This window comes from Sphaerodactylus townsendi, linkage group LG01 (assembly GCF_021028975.2).
Source record: "Sphaerodactylus townsendi isolate TG3544 linkage group LG01, MPM_Stown_v2.3, whole genome shotgun sequence".
NCBI classification, from domain to species: domain Eukaryota; kingdom Metazoa; phylum Chordata; class Lepidosauria; order Squamata; family Sphaerodactylidae; genus Sphaerodactylus; species Sphaerodactylus townsendi.
The window spans coordinates 47,057,796-47,070,237 of record NC_059425.1 but is presented as its reverse complement, the minus strand read 5'-3'; the positions used below and the strand labels follow the sequence as shown (position 1 = coordinate 47,070,237).

At 44.5% G+C, this 12,442-nt stretch overlaps 1 protein-coding gene across 2 annotated transcripts in view; it reads right to left on the bottom strand.

The window, feature by feature from the left end:
- LOC125424985 (phosphofurin acidic cluster sorting protein 2-like) overlaps nucleotides 1-9,047 on the bottom strand; it is a 176,477-nt gene extending 167,430 nt beyond the window's left edge. Inside the window, exon 1 of one of the 2 annotated variants that reach the window (XM_048482436.1) lies at nucleotides 8,800-9,047. In XM_048482436.1, coding sequence (XP_048338393.1) covers nucleotides 8,800-8,996 — 197 coding nt within the window. In that variant the 5' untranslated portion in view covers nucleotides 8,997-9,047. The remainder of the gene's footprint in view (nucleotides 1-8,799) is intronic. The other variant, XM_048482443.1, reaches the window with a different exon arrangement.
- Between the last annotated feature and the right edge of the window lie 3,395 nt (nucleotides 9,048-12,442).

Genomic DNA, 12,442 nt, shown 5'->3' with positions numbered 1-12,442 from the left:
TTCTGTACATTGTCATTGATTATGCAGTCTGACACTGGTTCATTGTGCTTGTACTACTACATTGGCCCTGGGTTCTGCTGGGTCTCTGTGTAGTGCCTTTGATTCTGCTGGGCACCCCACATGCTTAAGACAGTTGTACAGGACTTCTGTGGATTGCCCTGAGTTCCAAAATAAAAACAAAACCACAACCCACCAGGATTCTCTAGTTTGATATGGGTTCTTCTGTGCACAGGAACCAGCAGCTCTGCTGCAAATTTTGTGCCTCTATCTTAAAAAATACCCCCCCAAATAACTTTCCCATAGGCTATAATGGAGCCAAATAAATTCAGATTCCCTAATAAAACACAAATCTGAACACCATATTGGTATTGGAATTTGGAGATATCAGAAACAATCAAACCATAAAAGCTCAAATCTGACTTTTTAAAATGCAAGCCCCTAATATCCATTGCCAGTCTGCACAATTCCAGACTCATCCGCATGCGTATACTACTTAATCTGCCATTTTGCGAATAAAACTTGAGAACAGCTGACAGAAGTGAAATTCTAGCTCCTGATCTTCAGAACATGTTAGGACTACAAAGACTCTTGAGTTTGCATTATCTCTGTAAGCATTCAGTCATGTGTTTTGAGTTTTTAAAATAATGAATGAAAGCTATTCGAGCATATAATTTTACCTACTGCCATGCAAGTTTTACATTCAGTTAATTTTTTTAAGAAGATTTTGCTGGATCTACTCAGAATCCTAGGTCTATGTAATAGGGCTTACTCCTAGGAAAGTGCTCTTAGGATCATCCTGTAACTCTCTAAGGGCTGCTTCTGGTGCTACTATTTCAGTCAGTCTTTGACACATCTCTGTACTGGAGTTATAAGCAAGACATTTCCTTTTATACTCCATAGTGCAATCCAACATCTTACAGAATTCATGTAAATCACAACTGTGTGATCAAAGCAAATCACATGGACACAACTGATATCATCTTCCCACCAAAGTAACAGGTTCACCAACAGAAAAGTAATAGGTCCAACACAACCACCCTCCTATGGTACAATCCAAAGGGAAAGAAGCTCCCATTCTCTGGTGTGCATGGGGGGGCGGGGGCGGGAGAATAGATATTTGCATTTCAAAATGACTTTGGGTGCAGTTCTACAGGCACAATATAATTTTGGAAATAGCCTTATGTCCACATCTCTCCATTTTAATATACTGTTTGTTTAAAAATAAACTAGGCATCAACTCTGAATTTTAATTTCCCACACCGCTTAAACCACACCATGTTCCAGACTGTGCAGGTTGATTTATGAGGTCACAGAGGACCAGTGGATGGAAACCTCAGCCTTTGGACTGGGAGACAGAGGAAGGAAGGGAAAAAAAATGGTAAACCCTTTTGGTCCATTTAAACTCTAGAGATGTTATACAATACTTTCATCTATGGTTGAAGAATTTATGCAGGTTCAGAAGATCTTCCGACATCCATCACCCTCCTCCCTTTCTACTCAATTGTTCTGTATAAAGGATTCTTAATGTCTTAATAAGAAGAACAAAGAGCTCAATGAGGCAACAGAGTCAAGCTGATAATGTAATCCCCCACATTTCCTAAATGGGCTAGCTTTATCCTCAGCATTCTCTCCCACCCATTAACACTGCTGAAAGGAACCTCAGGGCTTAACTCTTCCTGCTTTTCAACATCCTGGTTCCAAGCTTTTGGCTTCTAATCGTACTACACACATTTAGTTCCCCACCCCCTAGTTTTTAATCCCAATTCTGAAAGAGTGCTGCCCATAGCAGAGTGCACAAAGAAAATTAATCTGACATGGATTTCTAGTTGGGAAACTCATGCTAAAACAGCCTTGCTCAGGTCTTGCAAACTGAGGGCTGTGACTTCTTTGACTGAGTCAATCCATCTCATGTTAGATCTTCCTTTTTCCTTCAACTTTTCCTAACTTTATTGTCTTTTCCAGGGACTCTCTTGTCTTTCCATGACGTAACCAAAATATAATGGCCTCAGCTTGCTGTTGTGGGTTTTCCGGACTTTGTGGCCGTGGTCTGGTAGTTTTTTGCTCCTAACGTTTTGTCCGCATCTATGATTGGTATATTTAAAATGTTATGGTAAGCATCTCACTCTGGCACACATGTTATTGTGACATCTCTCAAAAGATGGTAAGCATCTCACTCTGGCAAAACATTAGGACCAAAAACTACCAGACTGCGGCCACAAAGCCCAGGAGACCCACATCAGCCAACTGATTGTGGCACTGAAAGCCTTCAACTATACAATAGCCTCAGTTTTGTCATTTTAACTTCTAGGGGAAGTTCAGGCTTGATTGAATCTAGAATTCACAAGGAAGGAAGGGATACAAATATGATAAATGAGACAGTGTGAAATCCATGAAATTATGTACGTAGTACATTTCCCACCCTTCCTGCAAAGAGCGCAGGGCAGAGAACACTTTTCCTCTCTTCTATTTTATCCTCACCACCATCCTTGGAGGAAGGAGAAGCTGGGACTGAGCGACAGGCCTAAGGTGCCCCAACAAGCATTCTGGCAAAGTGAGGGTCTTAACCTGGGTCTCCTAGATCCTAGTTCAACAACCTAGCCATTACAACATACTGACTTCTCCTACCCTGCTATCTTCTAGTGATCTTTATTCCATTCTTTGTTCAAGGATTTCAGGCTGACATTGGTTGGTTGAACTAAGGTTATTACAGTAACCTGTTCAAGGCTATTACAGTAACCTTTGGGGTTGAGTGGGGATTCAAACCAAGGCTGCCACATTCTAAGTATGTTACTATGGCTATTATTCCGCGTTTGCTCTCTCATACCAAAAAAAAACAACAAGAACCAGGAGAGTGAAATAATGCAATACTATTTCTCCTATTCTTTGCTCACTTAATTGACCTTCAAACAGTTCACTCTACCTGCAAAATGCTCACGCTAGATACACGATTAATATTTTTGCCCTTGAGAACAGTGTTCTTCATCCTTCTTCGTTTCTACAATATTGGAGGTGTCAACTCATTCAGCGAGACAATCTGTAACATTTAACTAGATTACTATAGATGCAGAATAATTCTCCACCCCTGCCCTTCATCACCCACTTTGCTTTAAGTGACACTCGAGTCATTTTGATCCACATCTGACTTGCTACCTAGAGGGTACATGGCTAATTAACGGTCTCTAGTACTGTCAGATTGTATTACAGCATAAAATTAATGCTAGTGTCTGTCCCTCACCAGGTACAGTATTTCAGACATCATAGCCATCTTCTCAGCAAGATTCTCAGCAGAAGATGAAGAGCCAGAAGTCCCAGAGCAGGAGAAAAGGGAGGCTACTTTGGGGGGCCTGAGGGAAGCTATGTTATCTGTTAGCAGGTACAAATGGAAATGAGTGATCCAATACGAACAAAAAGCTTTCGACATATTCTTCTGACTTGGTTTGCGTGAATCTGAATTTCAAAAGGGGGCCGAATTCCAGTTTTGAATTAAGGTGAAAAATCACGCAGCAGCCTGTCTCCACAGAGGAACAACCCCCCCCCCCGCCCCCATGGCTCCACAGATTGTGTGGCATCTGCTGGCCACGTCTCCTCCCTGAAAGCGCTCCTTTGATACGCTTTTGAAATCTACAGGTGAGCCTGATGCCCAAAAGTCATATCACATCCTGTTCTAACATTTCACTGCAGAGTTTCTTACTGTGTGACTGATCTTCCAGGCTGGGGCTTGGAACAGTAAAACTGTGTCCATGAAGAAAGTCCACCAACATTCCCGTTTGAAGCAGGGGTGACTAATATTTCTTTGGACAGCAGGGAGTGCTTTCCTGCACAAAATGGAACAAACAGGTAACAAGAGATCTCCTCCTACTGCCCCTATTTACCAAAAGAACACACTCACCAAGAAAACAATACATTCGCCTTCTTTAAATGGGGCTGCTATTGAATCTCAGGGCAACATTGACAGCTCATCCTTGTTGCTAAGAGAGACAGGTGCCCAGGTATTGTAACTATGGTCATCACTGGGAAATTCTGCCAGCACTGACAATGAGTGGGCTGCAAAATAAGATATGTAGAAGGTTGCTTTTGTTTTCCTAAAAGAAAATATAGCACCAAAGTGCCTTTCACTATTGCTGGAGCAACACATTTATCTGTAAAGGAACACTAGAATTATACAAACTTTAGAGCATGACCTGCTACTATCTGCTAACTGCTACACATTGCTATCTAGTTGATCATCTTGATTCCAGACAGCAACTGGGAATGTCTGGGATCAAATTCAGGACCTTCCGCACATAAATCATTGGCTCTGTCACTGAGCTATGACCCCTCCTCCACGAACTGGTGATGAGTCTCAGTTATAATGCAGCTTCATATGTGGCTAAACCAGGACTACTTTCTACAGAGCCCCTGAAAATTCCCCTTCATTAATTTCACCCTACGCCAGAAGTGTTAGACCCAAACATACCAGTTGCCCATATCTTTCTCAGGAAAACTTCTGGTCATACAAGAACATGTGAAACAGGCATTTATGTTCTTCTCCCTTCTGTTCCTAATAGATATCTATTCGGAACTGCCATACACAGATTTCAAGCAATAACCCAATCACAGACTGGGGTGGGAGTGTAAGGGAAAGAGCAGAAAGGAGGGGAAATGTGCTTGCACCTGCTTATGTAAATGAAAGCATGTGTGAACATGGCAGTGACACCAGGAAAGCATAAAACTGCGTTCTTCAGCAGCCAATTTAACACCGGCTGTCTCCCACAAACCCCACGCTGAGACTGCACACGCTGGTTGCGCCTTCTCTGAAAAGTGATACTCCTCACTTCTGCTTGGTCTTCTTTACTCTCCTGTTTCTAGGCAACCTGAAGCGTTCCAATATATCAGTATCTCAAACATCACATCTTGTACTAATTCCGAGCATTGGAGGGGGCACCTGCTAAAACAAAATTACAGAGTTGACTACAGGAGACTGACCATTCACATCCCAGAGTGCAAGCACTAAGGACCTCCCCATTCTGCCAACAAGAAGTAAGCCAGCGGTTCCCAGCCTTGGGTATGTGTACCCAGGGGTATGCACCAGAGGATTTGGGGGATACCAAAAAAATTACATAACGGTTTTGCTAACATAGGGGTACAATTTTAGGGAAATTGGTTGCCAAGGGGCACGTGAGTGAAAAAAGGTTGGGAAGCACTGAAATGAGCTGTTCTCACCACCACTGACTCTTTTACCCCCTCCCCCTTTTTGTCAGCTAACATCTAAAAGGATGACACTGGAGGAGCTCCCTGGATGCAAAGTTGAGAAGAAATAACAACTTCTCAGGAATGGACTGGAACTTATACCTCCTGCTGCCCAACAGATATATTATGATGAGACCCAACTACAAAGCCCTCACACATTTCTACCTGCCATGGTAGTTAGAAACTATTGTACAAATGCTGCTCATAGGAACCAATTACAGTAAGTATCCCCACATATCTCCTCAGCATTAAGTGACCCCATTTACCCCTCCAACAGCATTTTATTGTGCATGCCCCCTAGACAGGAATCCTTGGTTCATCAAGGTCAGTGCTATCCACTCAGATTGGCAGTGGCTCTCCAAGAGCTTAGGCAGAGGTCTTTCCCACACCGATTACTCAATCTTTTCAACTGGTGATGCCAAGGATTGAACCTGGGACCTTCTGCATCCCAAGAAGCTGCTCTAGCACTGAGCGCCTTCCCTAAGTTAATACCAGTATAATCAAAGTACCTTGAACCATTGTAATATCCTTCAAACATCATACATTTAAGATAATCCTAATCACAACCACCAAACTTCAACCTCCTGCCCAACATCACTTGATTTGCAAGGCAACCACGGGACTTCTTTTTATGTTGGGCTTCATTCATTTCCCAGCAGTTTTTTTTAAATGTAGAACTATCGTATCCTGGGCTACCCTGCTACGTTCCAGATCAACAAACTCCTGCGTTTTACTTCTCTCGATGATCTCACAGCTCTTCTGTATTGAAAGGTACAAACTTTCTGTCCATTTGTTTTACAAACTCACACAATAGGTCATACTGATTGAAAAGAAATAGCAATGAGCTGTACAAAGAATACCAACTGCGAAGAGAAAGTTCCAAGTCCTGATTGCTCTGCTTGGAGACTGTTCTCATCAGTTGCCATGGAATGTGAAACAGCCCTTGGATACACAAACCTTTTCAGAGGCAGCTTGCTTCTGTAACATACCCTTTTTTTCTGTATTTGTTTGAACACTTGCTTGTCAGCTCGAGCTGTTAATGCCCCTCCCCTATCCTTACCCTCCCGCAAACCGTCATCTCGGAAAACTAGTTCGCACAATCAATAATTATGCACAAGACTCCTTTGACTCCAAAGCATTTCCTGTCACTGCCAATGAACATGTGGGGGTGGGGAGGAAGTCTTCATTCCACTGACCATAGCAAACTGTGGTACCCAATTAAGAAGGTCATTCCAGACAGGCAGGTGTGTTGGTCTACTGTTGCAAAATCATACAGGATTCCAACTGGTAGCACACTGAAACCTGAAAAGTTAAGCTTTTGTGTAGGCATTTCCTCTTCAGCCCTCAGCCTCTTGTCTATCCTCTCCAGGGTCACACAGCCTGTGACCCGCTTGGGCGCAAGTGGCCATCAGCTACAGCATGGGAGCCTTTTCCAACACACCAGCAGATGAGCTTGGGAATGCTTAAGTAGAGCCAATCTGTGCAACTGTATTGACACACACTGTTACCTCGTACAAAACTTACAACTTTATAGTTTGTTCATGAACAATGGCAGGTTTGCTCCTAATACTTTCTCAAGTAGAATTAGGCACACTTAAGTATACAATTTAGCTGGGAACAGACATAGCACTGACCTGGGTGGCCCAGCCTAGCCTAATCTCGTAAGACCTTGGAAGCCTAGCAGAGTCAGCCCTGGTTAGTATTTGGGTAGGAGACCACCAAGAATGTTAGGGTCACTCATAGGCACCCATGACAAACATCTGAACACCTCTTGCCTTGAAAACCTTCAGGGGTGTCGAACAAGGGCAGGATTTGTCCTAAGTGTGACTTGGTTGGGCCAGGTCCTGGGAAGAGGGGTGCCTGCCTTGGCTGGCCCCAGAATGGCATGGAGGGCTTGGACTGGAAAGCCCACAGTGGGGTGGGGTGGCTTGCCAGACATGATTGGGAGTGGGGGAGTTGCCTCAGCTGGCTTGTGGGTCTAATAAGCCCCCTCAAGGGGTCAGATTTGGCCCCCAAGCTGCATGTTTAACACCCCTATTTTATGAGGTCTCCATACCTTGGCTGCCACTTGATGACACTGTCCACCATCAGACATCACTAACTCTTCACAGTGCCTTCATAAAATGGACCCAGATGCCTTACTCCCACTTTATTCTTGCTTTCAATAGAATACTTAAGTCCCATTCACAAACGAAATAAGCTGATTGTAAGTATCTTTGCGAACAGATGGGTGCTATGCATCAACAGCCCCTACGCAGCATCCCAACACAGATCTTCACTAGCAATATACTTTCCTGGGACAGGAGTGATGCCTTTTTTAAAAGTTAAGTAGGCAAAGATATTTTGAAGTACGGATCTGTGAAAAAAACAAGGGAGTAAAAATGTGTGAAAAGGGCCTTGCTGTTCCAAAATACTTTGTAGACATCACTCCTCACCAAGTCTTCCATCTTCCAAAACTATGTAGACTTCCAGCCCTAGGTTTCTTAGAAGGCCATTTGGACAAAGAGTGGAAAGTTGCAAGCTAAGTACCAATTACGCCCCCCCCCTCCTTCCAATGTACACCTGCTTCATCTAACTGTCAAAAGAATAATCGTATCCATGCTGTGATGCTGGGGGCCTGGACCATCACTCATGGGCTAACAACTGTCAAATAAGATTTCCCATTTTCATTGAAAGAAAGCACAGCAATCTCAGACTGTTTTCAAGATCACACCGCTGCCTAAAAACTTTTTTTTAATCTTATATTTTAAACCCCTGCTCTTCAAACAGAAGGACCAGCTATCCAGTCAGGTCCAGCAAAAGGTAGAAGGGCAGACAGGTCAGCAACCTTAAGTGCTTCTGGATCTGATCAGCATCAAGAAGGCAGAATGACTGTCTAGGAACTTTACATATAACACTTCAAGTACCATTAAGGACAAGAGGGGGTGGGATATGAATGAAATAAAGCATTCAGAGAATGCAAAAAACGCTTAGAGTCCCTACTGCAACCTATATTCAAGTACATATTGTATCAAGAACCATACACTAATTTTTCATTCTGTGCCTGAAAAGGAAGTTAAGATTTTTAAAAAATCAATACATATATGTGTGGAAACACAGTCCTCCCTCTGATCTCAGGTACACAAATACATACGTATGCACAAACTTGTTCCATCGATACACACTGGGGGGACGGGGGACTATACAATCTCCATAGTAGCATGCTCCAGATTTTGTATCATGCACAAACATACTCTTTAGCATTACAATCGCCCTTAATCCAAACTCCTATACCAGAATGGCCACACTTTCTAACAATCCCACAGAGCACAACGATGCCCCCCCCCCGGCAATTCAACGCGCCCTACGGATGCCAGACAGCCCCCCATGATTGCACTCCCAGCACCGTGCCATGCTATGCTGTGCCAGTGCTACACGCCCACATCCCTCGCACAGTGAAGCCCACGCACCGGGCCATCTTCCGCCCACGCCTCTCATGCTCTCCCACCCCCTCGCTTCAACCCACCCTGATCCAAATGGCGAGATGCCCCCCCCCCGGCTGCCCTGTTCCCAGCCCCCTCTCCAGCTCACCTGGGCACACAGCTGGGCGCCGAGCGGTCGATCTCCCAGGTGGCGAAAAGGTTCATGGGCACCGGGACCGGCCCGAGCCCCCCAGAGACCCCCGACGCTACCCCGCACGGACCCGTCGGGGGCCCGGCCATACCGGCAGCGCCCCCGAGTCCTGACCCCAAAGAGCCCCCCGCCGCCGCCGCTGCTGCCGCCGCCATCGCGCCGCCACCCTGCGCTGGGAGGAGAGGTGGGGGGCTGCCGGGACCCTCGGCCCAACCCCGACCTCCGCCTCACTGCCCAGGCGGGGTGGGGCCGGCCTCACGTCAGCCAATCGGGCAGAGGGGCGAGATTTGCGGTGCCTACGGGCCAACCACAGCCTGGAGAGGCGGGACTAGGCTCAGCGTCTTAGCCAAACCGAGCTCGAGAGGCTGGCTTTGAAGGGAAGGCTTGACTGGGTGTGGTCTCGGGGAGGGAGAACGAGGGGAGGGGAAAGAGCCCCTTAAAGAGCGGAGCGGGGCTGAGTGGCACTGAGCTCACCCAATAGAGTGTGAGCCAGGTACTATTTTCATCATAATTGTGTTGGGGGTTGGTGTTTGTGATGTGCCCTTATTTTGGACTATTGCAGTAATTAACATTTGTTATTTGCGATAATATTGGATTTGTTGTTTGTTATAATATTGGATATTATCGATGGTGCTATAAATATATTATTTGTTATAGATATTCAGGTCAATCCACAAAGTGTTGTGCCCATGGGAATGTCAAGTTGCCTTGGGGTACCCCGGGCAACAAAAATATTTTTCATTCATTAGAAGCGGTTAATCCCCTCCTGCCCATTCAATACTGATTCTCCCATTAGCTTGTCCAATATGGTCTCCTGCAAAAGTTTCATTTTACAGATTAGCCTTTTGCCATGAGACTCAACGTTGATTTATATATACAGAAAAGTTGTTCTTTTCCTTGCATCGATGCATTTGCTGGCAGGCGCTCAGAGATTCTGCCCACAACAAGCTGGGTGATCTGCACAGAATGGTAGGCGAGAGGATTCTCTCTGAGACAGTAGATGGAGTGGCACCTAAAGCGAACGGGTGGAAGGGAGGGAAATACAGCATCTCCTGCCTGCTGTGTTCCCGCAGGAGCACCTCCAACCCGGGATTGTGCAAAAGGATCGCTGGTTTAGAGATTTTCGAAAATCCTGGATTGAGGAGAATAAAACAAACAAAACTCATTTGGGAATGAGACCTGTGCAAAATCTCCACCCCATCCCTCAAAATGGTTTTGGCCTGTGCAGAATCTACTCATGCACTCAAGCTGCAATGGCTTCTGATTTGCGACCAGATTCACTTCATGGTGCAGGGATTATCTTTTAAAACCTTTCTGAGCCAGAGACCCACCTTCCTGATGGACCACTAGTCTCCAAATGAGCCCACCTGCAAGTTGACATCAAATAATCAAAAACAATTGTGAGTTCCTTCTTGCTACCATGTCAGACTCAGAACATTCTGGAACCTACTTCTTACATAGGGAAGTTCTAGAATGGATGAGGGCGAACAAGCTTAATCCCCGAAAAATTATGTGCTATTAGTGGGGGAAAGGTCAAACCCAGTTATTGGGATGTCTCCTGTTCTGGATGGGGTTGATCTCCCCCTTAAAAGGAGCAGGCTCATAACTTGGGGATACTGTTGGACCCAAGCCTCATCTTGGATAAACAGGTAATACCCATGGCTAAGGGGCCTTTCATCAATTTTGGTTGATGAGCCAGCTGAGACTATTCTGAGCAGGAAATATCTGTCCACTGTAATGTATGCTTTGGTAGCATCTAGATGAGATTACTGCAGTGTGCTCTACATGGAGCTGCCCTTAAAGACTGTCTGGAAGCTATTGTTGGTACAGAATGCTGCAGCTGGAACACTGACTGTAGTGGATCAGCCATATCACTCCAGTTTTGCTCCATCTACACTGACTCCCAATGTTTCTGGGTCCAAGGTGCTAGTCTTTCTTTCGTCATATTTAAGATAGCTTACAAAATACAATAAAACACAATATAATTCAACAACATAGACACTAACAATAAGACAGCTTGTGCCTAGCATACCTTAGGGACCACCTACTCCCATATAAACCTGTCTGTCTACTCCAGTCATTTTCAGAGGTCCTGCTTCAGGTCTCAACCCAAGAAAGGGTCTTTTCAGTTATAGCCCTAAAACTTTAAAATTCTCTCCCCAGGGAGATTTGTCTGTCTTCCTTTATTGTTGATTTCTGTTAGTGAGTGAAGTTTTGTTTAATGTATTGTTGAAGGCTTTCACGGCCGGAATCACTTGGGTGCTGTGTGGTTTCCGGGCTGTATGGCCGTGTTCTAGCAGCATTCTCTCCTGACGTTTCGCCTGCATCTGTGATGCATCACAGATGCTTAAACGGCCAGTCAGGGAGAATATTCTGTTAGAACACGGCCATACAGCTCGGAAACCACAGCACCGAACTTTTGTTTGTTTGTTTTAATTGGCATTCACTCACTAATTCTCATTATGTGTTTTCAATTATATTTGTTTATGTTTTGTTTAATTGTTTTAAATATTTTATGGGGACCCTGAATTGGGTGGAAAAAGAAATGTTTTAAATAAATAATAAAATAAATAAATATGAGCCCCTTTGAGTGTGAGATAAGGTTGGATACAAACTTTTGACAAAGGATAATCAATCTCAAAGTAAATATTTAGTAAATGGTTGAATGTCATCCATATGCCCATCATTTACTGCCAATTTATTGCAGTTTTTATATAATGTGGTCTGTAGTGCCTTCTGTATATTTGTAGGAAAATCATTTAGAAATACTAAATAAATGCCCATTTTACAGATCAGAAACTGACAGACAGTGACCTGTTATGGCCAGACAGTGAGTAAGGAAAGTGGGGGTACAACATGACCTCAGGTCTTTAGGATCCAAATCTAGCCATATCTGTTGACAATGCTGCCCATTGGAGGACTTTACAGTATGTGACACCAGGAGTTTTTAGGTTTTAAAACATTATTGTACTTTACCATTAATAGTGGTGGTGGAGAGTACCATCAAGTCACAGACGACTTATGGTGATCCCATAGGGTTTTCAATGCAAGAGACGTTCAGAGGTGGTTTGCCATTGCATCCATATGAGCTGAGAGAGTTCTGAGAGAACTGTGACTGGCCTAAGGTCACCCAGCAGGCTTCATGTGGACAAGTGGGGAATTGAATCCGGTTCTCTAGATCAGACTCCACCACTCTTAACCTCTACATGCTGGCTTTGTTACCAACAACAACTGCTTTTAAATTAAAATATCACACCTACCCCGGTTCCCCATGTAATCTTACGAAGGCAGCCACTTCCAGCTATGCTTGGGGGTTAGTATGCCCCCCTTTTTATTGTGGTGGGATTTATGGAGTTTTCGATAAAGCCTCCCCTCGAATAGTTGATAAGACTCACATGAGATGCAGCTCCTCAGATTTCTCATGGATGCCTGAGGCTCTCATCTTAAGCCAGGAACATCTAACCTCTGGTAAACTCTCTTCAAGGCTCATAAAACATATGATTGCCATCAGGAGACTTCTGCACTTAATAGCCTTTCCTTCCTCCTGGAAAAGGTAAGGTGGAAACCAGGGCTTATGTAGCTGAGTGGCAGCATTGCTACT